Source organism: Delphinapterus leucas, chromosome 9, assembly GCF_059928025.1.
Source record: "Delphinapterus leucas isolate spDelLeu-1000000601 "Yukka" chromosome 9, BTC_Dleu_Yukka2, whole genome shotgun sequence".
In the NCBI taxonomy this organism is placed as follows: domain Eukaryota; kingdom Metazoa; phylum Chordata; class Mammalia; order Artiodactyla; family Monodontidae; genus Delphinapterus; species Delphinapterus leucas.
Genome location: NC_143137.1, coordinates 27,855,959 through 27,875,862, shown reverse-complemented (window position 1 = coordinate 27,875,862; position 19,904 = coordinate 27,855,959). Strand labels below are relative to the sequence as shown.

The 19,904-nt window shown below is 39.9% G+C and overlaps 3 protein-coding genes across 4 annotated transcripts in view; all 3 read right to left on the bottom strand.

Annotated features, from left to right (window-relative positions):
• The window catches only part of CADPS2 (calcium dependent secretion activator 2), a 497,272-nt gene that overhangs the window by 344,792 nt on the left and 132,576 nt on the right, over window positions 1–19,904 (bottom strand). The gene's annotated exons all lie outside the window — the stretch shown is intronic.
• Window positions 9,060–12,788, bottom strand: RNF133 (ring finger protein 133). Its single transcript, XM_089917459.1, has one exon. The coding sequence runs from the start codon at window positions 12,786–12,788 to the stop codon at window positions 11,619–11,621; it is 1,170 nt and encodes a 389-aa protein (XP_089773585.1). The 3' UTR covers window positions 9,060–11,618.
• On the bottom strand, window positions 15,321–19,483 carry RNF148 (ring finger protein 148). Its single transcript, XM_022582271.2, has one exon. It carries the CDS (start codon window positions 16,230–16,232, stop codon window positions 15,321–15,323), a length of 912 nt encoding a protein of 303 aa, XP_022437979.2. The 5' UTR covers window positions 16,233–19,483.

The following is a 19,904-nucleotide window of genomic DNA, read 5'->3' as shown; positions in this document are numbered from 1 at the left end:
TTGATTTTACTAGATATCAAATAATTCCCAGTTTTCCGGCATAAATACCAGTATTTCCTATTGTTCACTTCGCAGGCCTAAAGCCAGTCAATGGCTTATATTCCCTGTTGGCACCCTGTTGTGCCGGTCTCTTCACCCACCCAAGTCCCCCTCAACCTACCTTTCCAGCCTTCTCTTCCACTGCTCCTGAGAACATATTTTCTCTTCCAATAAAGGGAACCGCTTGTTTAGCCTTTGACATTCTCTACAAGCTTCCTCCCCCTTACCGTACCTCATCCACTTGTTCCATAAATATTTAGCAAAACATATTCCCTGCTGGGCAATGTGCTCAGTGCTGGGGATTTACTGGTGAGCAAAATGACATGGGTTTGCTGCCTTCACAGAACTTAGAGTGGAAGAAACAAACTACACGAACTAAAATGACTGCAGCTTGATGTATACTACTGAGCATTTCTGGCACCGTAAGAGTCTGTAGCAAGACTTTGCATCTATCTGAGGAGGTCAATGGAGGTATGAAGACCAAGAGGAATCAGTTAGAAAACGAGGGGAGACCAAGGAACCATGGGGTAGGGTGGGGCACGGCTGGTCTTGGCGGGCTTCAGTGAAGGGAATGAGGCTATAGTGGTGTGAGAAGAGACTGGAGAGAAGGGACAGGCTTTATAAGCCTTGGAAAGGTATCTGGTCTTTATCCCCAGAGCGGGGAATGCCACCCAAATATTTGTCAGAGAGTCACATGATAAAGACTGCATTTTGAAAACAGCTAAAAGTTACTCTAGGGGCTTTATATATATTAACCCTCAAACACATAAGGTAGGTGTTAGTATCTGTTTTAAAGGTAAGAAACAAAAGCACAGAGAGGTAAAGACACTTGTCCGAGGTCACACAGCCAGATTGTAGAGGAGTGAAAATCTAAGCCCAGACCATGCAATCAAGTGTGGTGACTGATCAACTTATGGCTCATTAAACTGAGTGGGATAGAGCAAGGAGCCGGTAGAATGAAGAGAATGAGGAGGCCGAATGCACTCCTGTTATCCTCTGCTCCTTTGTGACACTTTCCCCAGCTTATGCCAGGTCTTCATCCTGTGCCTTCTTAGCACTTCCCATCCTCTCTGAAGGTATGAAATATACCTGTCCTCAAGCAAGCAAATTCTGTACAGCATCACTGTATCTCTCCCCTGCTTAGACTATGAACTGCATTAGAACTGCACCTTTAAAGCCTCTGCAGGGTCTGGTATCACTGGATATTCAAATTTTACAGAAAATAATGAGGTTCTTATAGTCGTAATGGATTTTGGAAAGTTATTAAATCCGAAAGGGGGGGGGAGTTTTGACCAGTGTGGAATGAGGTTTTCACTGATTCAATGTAAAGAAATGAACATAAAGATTACAAAGTAATTCTAATAAAGCTAAATTTCCTCCATATTTTAACAGTAGAAATCGTATGTACAAGTCACTTCTAAGTAATACAATGTTAATAACAATAGACTGTGGGTTAGTTTTTTTGTTGTAGTGGTTAATGATCTTTCTTGGCAAAAAACTAAGAGGCTATATTTGACATTGGTGTTTTTTTTTAAAATCCATGAATTCCCAAGGTTTATAAACCACTGATTTAACCAATCCCATTCCCTTGTCAAATGTTAAGAAATCATACCTTAAAACGGATAGCAATCTTTTAAAAAAAAAACATATGATATGTGTTTAGACCTTTGTGATATGTCTAGACCTTTATGTGTAAACTAGGAAGCAGGTGCTCACAAAAGACCCTGCCTTATAACTTATCTAAATCCCTCATATCAACTCTAAAGCCCTTAAAGCAAACCTAAATCCCCTAAACTACCAAAGGCTTCTCGCATTATCTGCGGGTAGGAATTGAGGCGAGTTTACATCCAAATGAACATAAATGTGATTTGAGAAGTATAAAACCATTGTTTTGGGAAAAAAATACACATGCTCTTCCCATCATCAATATTACAAGGTTTTTATAAAGCTTTTTTCTTCTAATATTAGCTAATAGCAGACCCTTTAGTCTTCCTTTATAGATATCTTCCAACTCAATGATTAGCTTAAATCTCCCTAAGCCGATGGCAAATTCTCCTTAACCCTGTAACTACAGAGCCAGAAACTGAAGAATTTACCAAACCACTCACTCCGAGCACAAATCTAAACAGAGAAGCACGATCACTGAGCACTAGCTGGGCTTCCAATCTGCACAGACTGAAAGTCTTAACGGGAAAAAAAGATCATGTTCACAGTGGAAAAGGGAGCATGATAAATGTAAATTTGTGAAGTCAATTTCTATATGCATACATAAAGTGAAAGAAGGCATCACCCCCTCCTAATCAATCCCCTCACCCTTCCCCTATTTCATTCGATGTTTCATGGTATTATAGAAAATTTTAGAAAACTCTGCAAGTTCCTGGGTTGGGCTGCCTTGTTCTGCCTATTCTATGAAGAGGTTTTTTGTTTGTTTGTTTGTTGGGGGGGGGGGCGCAGTTTGCCCTCATTATAATGATACAGAAAGTAAATTTTTTAAATGTATATTACATTTACAGTCTTATACTATCTAATGTTCAGTAAATCCCTAAAATCATTTATCTTTATTGTATGGAAGAAAATGTGCTGTTTCCACCTTTACAATATTCCAACCCCGGTTGTGTAATGCTGTTCACCTCACCCTCACGTCTGCTGCACTGCTCTCCTCTCGACGAGGAAAGAATGTACCAAAACCTGGAAGGAAATCAGACCTGAGCGTTCAAGGTGTGACACAAGCTGAGAGACTCAACTGTTCTCAGTCAGTTTTGCCACTGGTGGAATAGGAATTATATCCCTTTTTTCCAACAGTTTTTTTGAGTATTATATGAAATAATACAGTAAAATAAGCTTTTAATCAGTTATGCGAAGTGTGATCCGTGGACCAATGCCACGGATTGTAACCTGTCCCCTGACAAGTACAGAGAGTATGTCTGTAGAAACTTGCAGTGATGTGACATTGCCATGACATCCCAATACATGATTTTGTACCAGTATTTTGTTATGAAAATGTCCAAACATACAGAAAAGCGAAAAAAGTTGGTAGTGGTTTGAAAATCACTGACTTAACTGATCCTATTCCTTTATCAAATGTGAAGAAATCATTAAGTTAAAACCCACAGCAAACAATCTCTTCTGTTCCGACATTTACCTTCAACCTAGATTCCACAAATAACATTTTACTCAAGTTTTTCTTTCACATAACTATCCATCCCCTCCATCAGTCCAAATTATTTTCACTATACATTTCAGAATTAGTGAAATGCATGATCTTGTGTTTTTACCAAATAATCCACAATGGATTGAAAATAATACAGGTCCTTGGCTGCAGATACATCATCTCAAACTTTTTTTTTTTTTTGAGAAGATGGATGATGTCCTAATGTTGACACAGAAATTGGGAGCAGGTATTTCTAAAAACCAAATTATATTTTCCACAACACTATCAGCATACCAGAGAATGAGCTACTGTCCTTTCAGATGGAAGGTTTATAAAACATGAATCTTGAGGATTGCGAGTGGTTTGCACCTGATAAGCCAAGAGCCTACAAGCAGACAAAGTTCCAAAATGAAAAAAGAATTTCTGGAAAGTAAATCAATCTTAAAAGCAAACGTTCTGTTAAGTCAGAGAAAAATAAACCCCAAACCTTTTGAACTACATTTCCCTGGCTTATAATGACTCTCACAAAATATCTGTTGAACGATACCTTGTAGTTATTTGTTTTTCCACCAGATGGCAACTATGGGTGGAATAACAATGATTTTAATCTCCACACGTGATTTTCAGGATTGTGCAAGACTTCAAAGGTATAAATCCAGTCACCCTTCCAGAGCCTGAATTCCCTCACCACCGCCGCTGCCACTACCACCAAAATGACATCCAAACCACCAAACTCCTCTAGGGAAGAGAAACTCTTGGCACTCGGAGGCAATGGCCTGTCTATGGGCAGGACCCACTACCTGAAAGGTCTTTGTTTCCAGGGGGCAACACTCTCCCTGTAGCTGTCACTCTCTTACCTACTTGTAACCCCTGCAAGAGAAGAGACAACCTAAATTCTCCCCAGGCCATTCTTCAGGTGTTTAAGTCAGCTAACACTGTCTTCAACCTTCCAGGTTAAACACTCCTCAGATGACAGGGCGCCCTCACCAACGTGAGGGCTCTCCTGACACATGCCCCAGGTTTTCTCTGTGTTCTAGCACAGGGCCCTCGCTCCTTTCAGGCCTTTGTCCAGCTGTTCATCTTCTTGACAAAGCCTTCTCTATTTAAAACTGCAACTCTGCCTCTGACAAGTTCCCATCCTGTTTTGTTTTTCTACACAGCACTTACAACTATTCAATAAATTAAATTTTTTTAATATAATTTATTTCCACTAGAAAGTAGAAAGTAAGCTCCATGAGGGCATTGGGTTTATTCACCCCTGTATTTCCAGGGCAAACCAATATTTAATGAATGAATGCATGAAATGATTCATCAATGAATTTGCCACATAAATAAAATCTCACCATTAATGTGAAGAAAAGGACAGCAATTCTGGTTACAGAAGCAACGCTGCTATTAATGCAGTAGGAAAGGCCACACACCTTAAGATGGCCTGCTTAGATGCTCGATGGTCCTCCTCTTGTACTTACTTTCAGCTACAATGTTAAAGATAGTAAACTGAGTCTCCCTCCAGTGTTTGTGAAGCTGGTTTTACGGATCCAAACCGAGGAATTTACTTTTTTTTTTTTCTGCGGTACGCGGGCCTCTCACTGTTGTGGCCTCTCCCGTTGCGGAGCACAGGCTCCAGACGCGCAGGCTCAGCGGCCATGGCTCACGCGCCCAGCTGCTCTGCGGCATGTGGGATCTTCCCGGACGGGGGCACGAACCCGTGTCCCCTGCATCAGCAGGTGGACTCTCAACCGCTGCGCCACCAGGGAAGCCCCTACATGATTCTTTTTTTGAATTTCATCTACAGCGCACCATCTTGGTATGTTCAGTTATTTTCAGACCTTTAGTGAACAGGTGGTATTAAACACTATCCTTTTCCAGCGCGGACTGCTCGGTCCAGTGCATGGATTGCCCTAAGCTGTTTCTGCTTCTCAGGTTTTTTTCTATCCTTATGCTTTGAAATTCATAAACCATCTAAAATCTATTCATCTCCTCACAACTCCCTTGGCAATGAGATAGTGGTGGCAGAGAAACCAGAACCGGGAGAGAAAAGGAGCAAGCATTAATGCACAAGCCATGCATAAATCAGAGCAGCTGGATACCTGAAATATGCCTAAATGTGTCTCTAGAAAACTTAACAGCAACTATGATTTGTGTCATGGCTTTAAAATTCACACTTATTTTCATTTACGCTATTTCTGATTACAACCGTATGATGCATCCTTCTGTGAAAATGAAGTGACCCTCTGCGACAGAAGAGGTTCTTAAACTGGAAGATCCATCAGAATCAGCTAGAAGACCTGTTAAAACAGACTCTTGGGTCCTCCAGAGTTCCTGAGTCCACAGGTCTGCAGTGGGGTCTAAGAATGTGCAGTTCCAACAAGTCCAGGCGATGCTGATGCTGCCGGTCTGAGGACCACTGTTCCGAGATGCTCTGCCCTGGGGCAAGGATATGAATGTGCAAGCCATCTGACATAAAGGCTTGGTGTTCTTTTCAATAGGCAACTGTGCTTCCTAGGCCTGAACTTTTAAAACAAACTGCTATATTAAGAGAATTATAAAAATTACTTTTTGCCCCTTTCCAACTTCAGAGGAAAGGAAGGCTCTACAGAACCCCTCTGACTGAAGTTTTTACACAAGAGAATTACCAATTCCAGAATCAGTACCTCCTAAATGGAAGTATCCTTTCCTAGAGCTTGACTGTCCTTCTTCCCTCACTCAGACACACCCTACCCACACCCTCCCCTGCCCACACTCCTCTTTCCTAATTATTTATTTTGAGATCTCAGGAGTTACTGCTTTAACCATCCTGCTGCTAGCACTTTCAACACCTCTAGCTGGGATTTTTCTTCCAAGGCCTCATCCTTGAAGTCCTCAACATGAGACTTACCTGAACACTTTCTCCTTTACTTAAAAAATAGCTTTCCAAGCTACCTGCAGTGTAGTGGTTAAGACCAGGAGCTGTGGAACCAGACCAAGTTCAAATACAGGCTTTGCCACATACTGGCTGTTTAACTTTGGGCAAGTTACTTAGCCTGGCTGGGTCTCAGTTTCCTCATCTAAAGAATGGGGGTACTAATAACATCTACCTCAGAGTTGCTGTTAGGACTAAGTGGCTTTCTACTGCTAAGTGCATATACCAGGTATACTGCAGCTCTTAAGTGCATATACCAGGTATACTGCAGCTCTTAAGTGCATATACCAGGTATACTGCAGCTGTTATTTTTCACAGCCACCTCATTGCCACCTTCACAACCATCAGCTTCACTCAGGCTGCTACACATTTGAGAGAAAAAGTCACACAACTTTGTAACTGGAGATACGGGTCCAAAATAGTAACATTAAATTTCACATAATAGTAAATTACAATTAATGTGAATTCTTGTTAATAAATTACAACAACTACGTACTGCCTTTTGCTATACTGTTCCAAGTATCTCATTTAGTTAGCACAGACTTATACTTTCAGCTGTGTAATGAACAGCACCTATAAGTTCTTTGGGTTCCTCAAATTCAGCATACTAAAAATTGGAACTCCCCTTCCACCCTAAACTTGCTTCATCTAACTGTATTTTCTACCTCAACGAATGACACCATCACCTCCTACTGGCCCTGTTCAGAAACCAAGGAGTCATCCTTGACTCTTTTTCTCAACTCCTTCTGACCCATACCCTTCTCTTCTGTATCCACTATGTGTTGCTAAACTGAAGATGAAAGCTACAGGTACAGGCAAGTTTTCAAACCACTGTGACTGTGGTCAGTAAGAAATGAAGTAGAAAATTCCTATCAGAAAATGAGATCAAAGAACATTACCCTGGACATGACCCACCTTCTATTCATCTCACCCAATTCACCCGTCACTGTTTTCGTTCATATTTTCATCTTATCAACTCCTGGATTATTGCAACTACCCGCAAAATTCCCGGTCTTCATTTTCCTAAACCAAAATTCTACATGACACTCAAAACTTCTTTAAAAAACACTGTTATTCACTGTTCCCTCCATGAGCATGTCCTCTGTCCCAATCCAGTAGCTCCATTTCAAATGTTATTTTCTTATTTAATCGTTCCTTGCCTTTCCAGTTGAAATCCACTCCTTCATACTCCCAGAAGCATTTAACAATTCCTCTCCATGAAATGTAACCCTTTATAACTTGATATTTAGATTTTTACCTATATTTTTCAGGAAAGTGAAAACCAGTAAAGCTGAAGGAATCAGAGGATAGAACTTGACTAATGTAAAGACTCTTTGGAAGAGCCCTAAGGCAGTGGTTCTCAATCCTGTCTGCACGTTGGAAACACCTGGATACCAGGTACCTGGGCCCCACCCCAGAGGTCTTGGGTGCAGCAAGGGCACTGAGCATTTTCAAAGCCCTTCAGGTGATTCTGACATGCAGCCAACGCTGAGAAGTACTGCTCTATGGGGAATATAAAAAAGAGTTGAGATTAATAAAGGATTCTTAAATAGAAGTAAAGATCTGGTGGAAATCAGTAGAGATGACTCAGGGTAGGCAAATGGTACTGCAGAAAAAAAGTCTGGAAGTCAAGGAATTCAGTAGCACTTCGTAGATAGAGTAGGACTAAAATGGCTTACAACTGGCTGTAGGCTGAAGTTGGAGAAGATGAGATGGGCTTGGAAAGGATGGTTAAGGGAAACTAGGCTTGGAATGAGAACAAAGAGCAAGTGGTGGAAATGAGGTCAAGTGAATTCAGAGAAGGAATTCTGAAAAAGGCGCCGTAAGTTGGGAGGTGTTCAAAGACGACAGAACTTCTGTGGCAGCAACGAATGTTACAGATGTAGGGAAGTTTCCAAATCAGGGTTACCCTGCTTATCAACAGTGATGAGGAAAATTCCTATCAGCAGCTGAAGTCAAAGAACATATATCTTGGAGGTCTGATGAAGATGACAGCATAGTTGCAGGGAGAGGTGTTATAAGCTGTGGTGTAGTTATTTAAAAAAGGGACGTTTTTTGGAGAGATTGTGATGGAATAACTCTAACACCTGTGCCCAAGGACCAGATCATCTCTCCAACTTAAAGTACATTACCCACCAACCCCAAAAAAAGTTCTTACAGTTTAGAAAACCAGGTATGTATCTTAAGATATTTCTGTATCAGTAATTGTAATAATCCTTATTTTTCATTACTAAGCACTAAACATTTTTAAAAATGAAGTACAAAACCAAATAAATTCTAAAAAAACCCCAAAAAACCCCAGTGCTCACAGTAAATGATGGAGTGGGAACATGGAGTTGCCATTAAATGGACTCCTTCGCAGTTTCAACGTGTGAAGGCTTCCTCTGTACTTCAATGCGTCTTCAAATTCTGATCCTTTCTCCCACTTGATTCCCGCACGCTGCTTCAAAAACCAGTGAGTTTTGCAGAAGGAGAAAACACTTTAACTGTATATACTAAGCTTAAATACCATCAGAAATGCCAGATCCTGCCTCACTAAATCCTTTGAAATACATTATTGTAAATATTATGGCTGACCAACATCTCTACAGGACAACCGCGTTATAACAATTCTATAGCAAGAGACAGGAATACGATCAGTGTAGTGTCATATAATACGAGGAACTATACAGCTAACTTCACCTATGGCATCACCCAATCAGTGGTCAAGTGCTTTAGAATCATTTTCACTTCAGTAGATAGTAAATCCAATTTATCCCAGTTATAAGAAAAAAAGTTTAATTTTTATAAGGAGTATCAAACCCCTACCTAGCGAGGTGAGTAGGGGGAATCAATTACCAGAGAAATGCAAAAATACATACAAAGGAGAAATGCAAGGGAAATCCATTATGACAATGGTATTGGGGGCAAAATAATTCATATTATAGCCCCATGCCATTATGGCAAAATACATTTGCATCACTAGGTACAAGAGAAAATGGTGTAGCCCACAAAATAGGTAAAAATCTATTACAATGAATAATACCTAACATTTGACATAGCAGTGCTATTTCCAGGTTCTAGTTATTAAACCCAGAGTGAAAGTGGTTTATTGATCTGTTTACAGCATTCTAAAGACAAGGATTAAAACTGCTGTTTTGTTCTGACATAAGAAACAGCTATGGAATGAATTTAGTCCACTGCCTGCTACCTGGTAGGCACTCAGCAATGACAGTTCCCAAGTTCACTGATGTGAGCTTTCCTTCCCCATTTCAAACACAGATTCTAACTATCCTTTAAAGAACATCTGTTGAAAATTCTCAAATCAAGACCACAAGCACACTGTGTTAAATGTTTGATGTTCACATTAACAAAAGACATTACATGCGAATTTCTTACACATGAGGGTTAAGTCAGGTCTAAGATTGACAATGATGAACAAAGTGGAAGAAAAGGAGGGAAAGAAAAGGAGAAAGCAACGAGAGTGCAGAGGAAGGATGGAAAGAACAATGTTGGTGTCAGTGTGAAGAGCAAATAAATTCCTCAAGTGTTGGGTCTATCATGGAACACGTATCCCACATGAACCTGCTGAAAGTACACAGAACTATAATAACCTGAGAACCCTGGGCTTAGGGACTGCCAGCATTACCAGATGCATTCATTTCCATTGCTCCAATGATTCCAGCAGGTAACCGGAGAAAGTCAGTCTAGCCACCCCTATAAGCTGCCAGCCCCTCATGGCAGAGATGCCAACAGTGGCCAGTCTGAGAATGACAGCTTATTCTGGCTTGGAAATCCTACCAGATGTGGCTCCCATGGGGTCCTCCGTGCCCTGTCTCTTCAGTGTGATCTGTGGACCTTCAGGAAAGGACTCTACTCTGAAGATAAACTCAGAAAGACACATGAAACAGTGTTCCTGCTAAATCCTTTAGCAGCCTTGGTGCTATGCAAGTCCTTCAAAGAGCAGCTCTTGAGACACCTCTTCACGGCTGGATATAAAAAAAAAACCTGTATCTACCAAGCAAGGCATCACCCCCATCTGGCTGTCTGCCTAGTTTGTGCTGTGTCTCAGTTCTCCCTGGCCTTCGAGGAATGTCTTTCCTCCTTTAAACAGTCTTCTCTGGCACTGCAGTTAGAATCAACTACTGCCCTCCTGCCAGTCTCTGGATTCCAGTATTGTTAGCACCGAGCAACTCACGAAATTCCTCTTAATAAAGCTCTCTCTAGGGTTGCACAAGAAATCAAATCCTTGTGTCAGCCCTGGAGAGTTCAAAGCCCTTTGTTAAAATTACACATGCTAAATTGTAATACTGAGTTCTGGGCTAAAAATTGTAATTTTCTATATTTTCCAAAGCAATTTGCGATGAAACTTTTCAGGATTATGTTCCCATTATTTTGTATGACCGGGATAAAACTGCCCAGTTTTTCAGATTAACACATAATAGTTACATTATTTAAAAGATAATAATTATTCATTTACTCAAATATTTGAGGGTCCGGCGCTGTGCTGCATCCTGAGAATACAGTGAACAAAACAAACAATCCCAATATGTCATAATAACTTCTACATTGTGGTACTTATCTACAAAATAATATGACATAGTTAAAGTGCCTTATTTAATTGCTAGGGAGTAGGGTGGGACACATGGGAAATAAATACACAATTACTAAATATAGGAATTCTTCACTTAAGTCTTTCTATACATTATGAACATGTAACAATTATGATAAGCAATACTGGGCACTGAAATCGCTCCTATTCACTTAAGGAGTGCTAGTATTTTATTAAAATTTCTATCATTATATATACGCAGATCACATAAGATGTACTCATGGCTGAAAAGATCTGTCAAAATACTAAAATTCTATACAACAAAATTTTCATGCCAAGAATGAAGAAAACACAGCACAATGACCTCAAAATTAGTATACTGTACTATAAATATCAAAAGATAAATTTTATTCTTCCTAGTAAATAAAAGGTAATTTATGTTTTTCAAACTTCATCGATAGTTTCTGTAATATAAAGAATGTGTAAATATGTTAATTTTCTTACCAAAATAAAGCCCAATATACATATATATATATGTGTATATATATATACACACACACAAAAATTTAGGGAATAAAGTTTGTCCTTGGTTGGGAATTCCCTGACGGTCCAGAGGTTAAGACCTGGCACCTTTCACTGCGGGGGGCCTGGGTTTGATCCCTGGTCGGGGAGCTAACATCCCATAAGCTGCATGTTGTGGCCAAAAAAATAAAAAGCAAAGTTCGTCCTTGGTCATGTGCATACAGAAATAAACATATATACTCACAGGAGTAACACACACTGACAAAAAGTTACATTTAGCAAAGGTGAAAAACGGGGGAAAAAAATCCTGCTAGTACTTTTTTTCTGTCTCTGAGACTGGACAAAGCATGTAGAAAACTACCGAAGTAACAAAAAAAAAAGATACAGAAACCACACTTCAGACAAACTGCTTGTTTGTACTTAGGACCTGATTTCACAGACAGGTTTAATCCACTTCCTCAAAGGGCATGCTGTCAAGGTGGACGATGAACGTCTGCTGCTACTGAATTAGACGGGCCATCGTTCTGAGAAGTAGGACACTCCTCCACGTGTGTCCCTTTATTTGACCTTCCCGCAGGAGGAAGTTCATTATTTGTGCCCTCTTCACGAGGTGACAGGATACCAGGCAATTCATTCAACATTAGAACTTGCAAAGATTCTGTTCCATCTTCAACATCCACCTGAATCCCCAAAGCTTTAAGAATGTCACATTTGCACATGGGGCATGTCCCATGGGCTAGAATCCAGGGGTCAATGCAGTTCTTGTGGAAAAAATGTTTACAAGTCAGAATACGAACTGTATCATTAGGCTTATAGAGTTCAAAGCAAACTACACAGCTATCTCCATTTGGACTTACTTCCTTGTCCCCCTCTTTAAGTACCCGAAGTTGAAGCTGGCCACATGCTTTCTTGAGATCACTTGTTAACCGCTGCCATCTCCTGTTCTGAATCCTTGCTACCCAAAGTCTTTGAATATGATAAAAGATGAAATACGCTAGCGGAGCGGTTGTGACGATCACAAAAGAGACAAAATAGTGATTCATCCAGATGATGTGTTTTCTTCCCACCTCAATCATGACTGTAACGTGAACTCCCTTCTGAATTAAATGCAAAATCTCCATGCCTTTCAAGTTACCAATCATCACCACGACGATGTCTTTAAACGCCTGATGAGACATGGGAAAAACCTGATTGCCAGTTCCTGGGAAGTTATAGATGATCACTCCGCTGGCTCCCTTCTCCACGGCCACCTTGATCTTCTGTGTGAAGGTACAGCCTCCCCGTTCAACAAGTGCGAGCCACGTCTCCGAGTTCTTCCATGTGCTGAAACTGGTACCGGGGTTACACGCGTTTTGCGTTTTTCCCTCTGGAGGCACGATAACTCCCGCCACTCTCTTGAGAGCAGAGCTTCTTCCAAACACTCCAGTCTCCCCCAACTCTGACAACATGCGATTCCCAACGTGAAATGATATGTTCGTGTATGCAGTCCAAACAGCTCTGGCTCTGCAACAGTACTGGCTAAGCAGCCAAAGGAAACTGAATTTCATGAGCCAGGAAGAGGCAGTATTGTTTCTCCGAGTGCCAATCTTGAGTAGATGCATCTCTCTCTTACTGCCTGAAGGACCAACCCAACAAAAAGACATGGCTTCCACATCTGCTGACAATCAACATAAAATATTAAAGTGAAAAAAACCTTCTGGGTGAAAACAAGTTCCACTGTCTTCCAGCATGTTTTTGTAAGAAATTCTTAAAGATGTCTTATGAGTTTCAGATGTTTTTTTGAGAGAAAGAGAAAAACTTTAGATTGAAAAAAAAAAAAAATCCCAGTCTCACTACTGTAACTCTACATACTGCTTACTCTTGGGTGGCATGATTATGACATAAAAGACAACATGGCCAATTAGGTAAGAGCTTAGAGCATGCTGTACATTTATTGGCTTGACTGTTTCAAATGTTGTTATGGGTAATTTCAGTGTTGTTACAGGATGGATTCAATCCTTGAGCTACTACATGTAACGTTACCTGGTATCACGTTAAACTAAAGAATATTAAAAATTGTATAATGCAACGCATTTTAAAACCTGAAAGCATATGCAAGAAAGACCATACGATTAACACTCTCCTTCACAATCAGTGAAGTAAATATCTGTATCAAAATGGCAAGTTTCAAAACCATGAATGATAATTAAAAATTAGCACTATGACCAGATATGGGATAAAAGTGGCAAGTAACACTGTTTTTAACTCACATTTGGTCACAGTGCAAATTTATCTATCATGTAAATTTTTGAACTGAATTTATTTAATAAAGCTTGCTCAGAAATTTGTTGGACAGGTTTGGTTTTGATTTAACTTTTAAAAGCAGGGCATCCCGTTAAACTACTCCAGCCTCACTACCCTCACTCTTACATTGATTATACGTAGGGATGACAGCAGTAAAGACAAAAAAGCCTAATCTCATTTCTCTGCAGACCTTGGGTCTGCAGAGACATCTGTTAGTAATCTCACAATATTTTGAGGGAAGAGGAGGACAGGTACAGGGGAAGATTAAATACAGCAATATTAGTTTAGCACAATTTACTTTGATCAAAAATGTAGCTATAGATTTTAAAAAGAAAAACTTCAAGGTCCTCACTTAAATTTAACCACTGACAGCAGTGATTGTTAAAGGTCATAGATGCTTTTAACAAAAAGTTTGCCAAAATCAACAAACATCGTTGGTGGAAGACACCGCATACACTGTCAGTTCTGCCTATATGCTGCTACACTTCGGCCAATGGCACAATATGACTTCAAAGCCAAAGAATGACATGTGAACTAACAAATACGGGCAGCCACTGGCACTGCCATACGCTTTCTCAGGGGTATCTCTCAGTGGTTCTTATTCACCAGCTAGGAAACCAAAGCCAAGGATTTTGACCTTGGACATAAATGTCTCTGACCTCTATGCATAGGGTACTAAGAGACACTTTAGGTTGGGTCTCACCAGGACTACGGGAGCTAGTGTATTCTTATGAAATATCAGTCAACAACGTGACAGCTCAAAGTAGAAAAGAGGAAGGAGAAATGGTACCTAAAGGCCCAACACAAAGTGGCATTAAAAGAAAAGAACATTGATGTGACACCTCTGGCTCACAGTGGTCGATTTTCTTTCCCAAAGACCATTAATCTGATTTCCACACACCCACTCTTTAAAAAAGACAGTGAGGCACACAGTGGGTTGACTCACAAATTACCATTGGAGTTGGACATCAATGCTTTAGAATATTATCCAGAGAGATTTTCATCAAAACAACAAAACCCACATCTTCAGGCCTCTCATCGTTATACAGGTGTTTATCTACCAGAAAAAAGGAAGAGGCAAAATAAGGCAAGAGATACAATTTGGAAAGGCAAATGAACAAAACTGCAGTTCTGCTCTAGGTCTATATTATCAAAATGTCCCAAATGGAGACATACCACCATCTTAAGAGGAGCATTTACTAGAGTCAATTCTAGAAGGAAAATTTGCAACCATAGCCGATTCACTATGCTAGGATTTAAAGGGCTCTGGCAAACAAAGGTGATTTTTTTTTTTTATAATGCTGCCCTAAATTAGGCCTATAGTAATTTAAAATATTTTTAGATACATAACCAGAAGTGCTACCATCTAAAATAATTATTTGGAACACATTACCCACCCAGTCAATAGCTTTGGCAACCAGATTTTCTGGGTATTAATAAAATTAACCACAGAAAATTAAATCAAGATCTAAACCTATAATGAAGTTTACTGAACAGAAGTATTATTAGATATCAAAAATTAAACATATGGAAGCAAAGTATAAAAATGAGTATAAAGAAACTTTAAAATATTATGACTAACTCTCTGTGGCATCAATGTCACAATCATTGTAATTTCAAAATCAAGACTAAATTGCTTTTAATGTATACTAACGTCCTTATTTAGATAAAGGCAAAAATGTATAACAAAACACTAGAAAAACAACAAGTTCAAATAGATGGAGATGATATGGAGTTTTATTTTTAAAGTACACAAATGTCACCCTCTTTAGTACTTGCGTAGACAAGCTGCAGTTGAATTTTCTCTCTACATAAAGTGCTAAAAGAGAATTCATCTTCATTGTAACCTTTGGTAAGACTCAGTTACATCTTCAGGAGATTCTCTGGGTTTCTTAAGTTTTCAGAATGTGACACTTGCAGATGGGGCATGTCCTATGGGCTAAAAGCCAGGGGTCGACGCATGCCTTATGGAAAAAATGTTTGCAAGCTAAAATACGTACTACATCTTGAGGCTTGTATATGTCAAAGCAAACAACACAACTGTTTTCATCTGGATCTAGTTCCTTATCCCCTTCTTTGAGCACCTGCAGTTGAAGCTGTCCAATAGCTTTCTTCACATCTGCCTTTATCTGTCTTCGCCTCCTGGTGGAAGAATTGGGCACTCGAGGTCTCCAGGCACAGTACAGGAACAGGTAGGCCACTGTGGCAGCCGCAAAGGTAAACAGAGATATGACATAATGGCTCAGCCAGGGCATGTGCATTCTCCCCACTTCAATGATGATCGTCACACAGACTCCTTTCTGAATCAAGTGCAAAAGTTCCATGCCTTTCAGGTTGCCTATCATCACTGCGACTATATTTTCCGTTCCCTGGTGAGACATGGGAAATACTTTGTTGCCCGTACCTGGATAGTTATAGATGATCACCCCATTTGCTCCCTTCTCTGCTGCCACGTTGATTTTGTGTGTGAAAGTACAGCCTCCTCCTTCAATGAGGGCCAGCCAAGAGTCTGCTCGCTCAGGCCTGCTGAAATTGGTCATAGGATTACAAGCGTTCTGATTCCATCCTTCGGGAAGTACCACCACACCAGACACCCTTTCCAGAGGAGAATGATTCCCAAATACTCCACTCTCTCCTAATTCTGATATACTCTGATTTCCCACCTGAAACGTTATATTCAGGTGGGCTGTCCAAATGGCTTTTCCTTTTGAGTCAGGAAGGCTAAGTAGTAGAAAGATACTAAGCCTCCACAGTCGAGATGAAACAGAACTATGAATTGAAGGAGTAATTCTAAGTAGGCTCATTCCTCCATTTGCCTATTAACTGACAAACATGAAGAAAAAAAAAACCATCCGTTGTAAAAGAAAGTCAAGAAGCTACCTTCAAGTGCTGGCAGTAGATCATTAAAGCACGTAAATGGAAAAGGCCTTCTATCTTGCTCCTTCTAGCATTTTTATTTTTGGTAGATTATCTTTCTCATAATGAAACAGAATAACAAGATTTGTTATTGGTACAATGTTATTTCAAGAAAACTGTGACTTCCTAATGGGGAAATTGTGACATCAGAGGTAGTTAAGCCAATCCAAGAGTTTATATTGGTGCACTGCATACTGAAATCCTATTGGCCAAAAAACTAGGCAGCAATGACTCATGATATGTACCAATCTGAATAGACTCTAAAGCAAAAAAAAAATAATTTTTTTAAATACCTCAAGTTTCTTTTCTACTTCTGGATAGCCTGAAAATCTGCCTAAACACTTTTTGCTCATTGTTTTCCTGTCTATAAGGCAAAGGAGAAATCGTTCACGTATGAGTGTACATCCCTGCCCAGTCACCAGTTCTCAGATATGGTTCTGTGCTACCCAATATGCCATTCTATGGGAAGCAGGAACAAATCATTCCCTCTCTCTTCCAACATTAAATGCTTATCCCAGGCCTAAAGAGGGTAATGTAATATAAACTTATACTGTTAGTCTGATATATTGCCATCTTGCAAGGTGAATTCAACTTTATTCACTAAAATCACTACCAAGAACCTATACTATGTGCTGAGCAAGTACTAAGTATGGGTCATATATTAGAGAAGACACATACACCTACTTTGTGGAGATTATCTGGTGAGGTCAGATTTTAAACAAAAACACAAATGTGTAACTGCAAGTTGTGATAAGAGTTCTGAAAGGAAAACAGAGTATCAAAAGAAAGAACAAATGTAAAGGGGATCCAAACTTTGATTCGAGGCGAGAGGCCCAGGGCATTGCTGTCTAAGAAAGTGATAGTCAGTCTGATGAGGCTGGACAGATACATCAGAATTATCCAAGCAAAGTATGAACTGAGAAGATTCCGGGCAGAGGAATCGGCAATTTCAAGACCCTAAGATAGCAAGGAACATAGCAAGTTAAAGGATCTGAAGGAACATGAGTTTGGCAAAACAAGAGAGGCAAAAGTTAAGGTGATGAGGGAAGGCAAGGCCAACAGCAGTCAGAGGTTCAGGATCATGAACCATAGACTAAGGATTTTGGATTATGTCCCAAGGACCAGAGAAACACACTGAAGGGTTTCAACCTGGGGAGGTGACTTAAGTGTTTCAAAATGTTCACTTTTTTAAAAGTGTACTTTGGCTTCCTGAAGTGGAAAATGGATTGGAGGAAGAGGAGAATAAATTGATGAGTGTCTTCTTTTAGGCAAAAGAAGACAGTGGCTGGGACCCTTGAAATAGCAGTAAGGATGTAGAGACAGACAAATCAAGTTACTTTAAAGGTTGAATTAACATACCTGGTAACCGGAAGGGTAGTAGTGGGCAGAGCAAAGGATGACCACAGCTATCACAAGTCACTACATTACTTAGTTGATGCAAACTGTAGAATCTTTACTGCTTTAAAGTTGCTTTAATGCTTGTTTGCGTTTATTTTAAATCTTCACCTGACTTCACTCAAGGAGTCAATAAATTGGCAACACTCATTCAAACATTATTTACTATATACAGGACACATGCTATGCATGTCAAAAAGAAAAGACAGCCTCCATTTGCTTGTGTGTGAAATAGACAGCAACATTTAAATCAGAGGCATGTTAAGAATTCTGTCATTTTCACAAAAGGAATTACTGTACTCCCTGGTCTGTAATATTTTATTTAACATTTGCTGTTAAAAATAAAATTGGAACCAATCAACTTGCCCCATGCACAGAATTTTATGCAGGCAACATTTCAGTTCACATCTGAACTGTCTTTACATGTAGACTTTTCCCAAGTTCAAACAGAGTGTGAAATCCTGGCTTATTTATTAGCAAAGTGAAGCCTTACCACGAAGACAGTTATCATCATCATATCAGAGGCTGTTTGTTAAATATATGATTATTTAACATTTGAAGATAGTATTGTATTAGTTTTTAAATCCTAACTTTGCTTTTTTAGTTTGCTGATTTTCAAGGTTGAAGGAGTTTAAGCAGTAACTATATGTCAGCTCAAAACATCTCAAATCTAAAGGTTCTTCATATGGTTGAAAAGACCAGTTTGAAAAACTTAGTAATTCATTGTATTTTCTCACCATATGAGGAAGCAGTTAAGGCAATGGAAGTTAGAACTTCCCCCCTCTCTTTCACCTGAGTCTTAGGACAAACGCACCTACAAAATACAACCCTTTATCTCTAACGTAGTGGTTCTCAAGTGGGGGATACTTTTACCCCCCAAGAAATATTTGGCTATTTCTGGAGACATTTTTGATTGTCACAATGGGCATCTAGTGGGTAGAGGTAAGGGACACTGATAAATATTCTATAATGCACGAAACAGCCCTGTGCAATAAGTAATCTTCTGACCCAAAATGTCAATAATAGCCTTGGGAGGGAGGAATCATCCCCAAACTCACGTGTCCCTGAGAAATGAGGCTTGAGCTCTTATCACAAAGTTTATAATTGGCAAAACATCCATCAAGGAGGATTCCTCAACCAGTCTCCGCTTCCTGTTGTCTTTGAAATAGAAACAGTGGACACCTGCACCAGTGCCTATTAGTCCATGAAGCCTGATTAAAAACTGCATCCATTTGATCAGGACCAGATCCAAGAGTCTTCTGTGCTGGGGCCAGGATGTCTGAACAGGAAAGGAGGGAAGTGGGCAGTGGGGGTGGGAGAAGGAGTGGAAAATTGGTAACCCATGTTACTCTAATCTGTGACTTTTAGACCATTTATTCAATATATAGACTTTCTATCTTCTTAACAGCCAAGTATTAAAGAGGTTTTCGTTAGCCTACCTGCCAGGTTCAACCAAAGGAGACTGAAATATACTAAGGCTGGCTGATCACGTTCAAAAATGCCTGCCTCTTCCACCTTGCCACTCTGCCTCTTTAAGGACAGTATGTTGATTTTTCTCTTATACAGGCCCATTTCATTATCCCCCAAGGTGGCTACTGCTGTTCCAGGCAGACCACATTCAGAAGCACAAAGAGACTTTTCTTCTCCCATCTCTCTATATAAGAGCAAAGCAATTTTCTTTTCCAGAAACCTACTAGACTTCCTTCAAGGTCTCTCTGGCTAGCAGTTCTTTAGAGACCCATGCTTAATGGAACCCCTGGAAATCAGAGTAGAATTATCATGATCAGCTAAGGTTAACCACGATTTATCCTGCTATGGAAAATCCCTTCCCTGACTGAGCACATGGCAGGAGGGAACACGAAGGTAATCAGTGCCCTGCCTCCAAAGGGAAAAGGTATGAACTGGAAGGTGAGTAGGTAAACAAAGTTCCTGAGGTTTACCCACAGGAATGATACTTAAATAACCATTAACCACAACGAACACATAATATTCACTATACACAAGGTACTGATATGAGCCGGAGCCTATGTTACCAGGGACACAGCACGGCCCTGCTCTCAGGGGTCATCATCTAGGTAGAAGAAGAGAGTTATACACCGATTAGGTACATGCATATATATATATATCTTAACTTCTAGGTTCTAATTAAAATTCAAGAAGGTTAT

Coding starts and splice junctions, on each gene's coding strand:
- RNF133 (XM_089917459.1), bottom strand. CDS start 12,788: ATGTCTTTTTGTTGGGTTGGTCCTTCAGGCAGTAAGAGAGAGATGCAT.
- RNF148 (XM_022582271.2), bottom strand. CDS start 16,232: ATGAGCCTACTTAGAATTACTCCTTCAATTCATAGTTCTGTTTCATCT.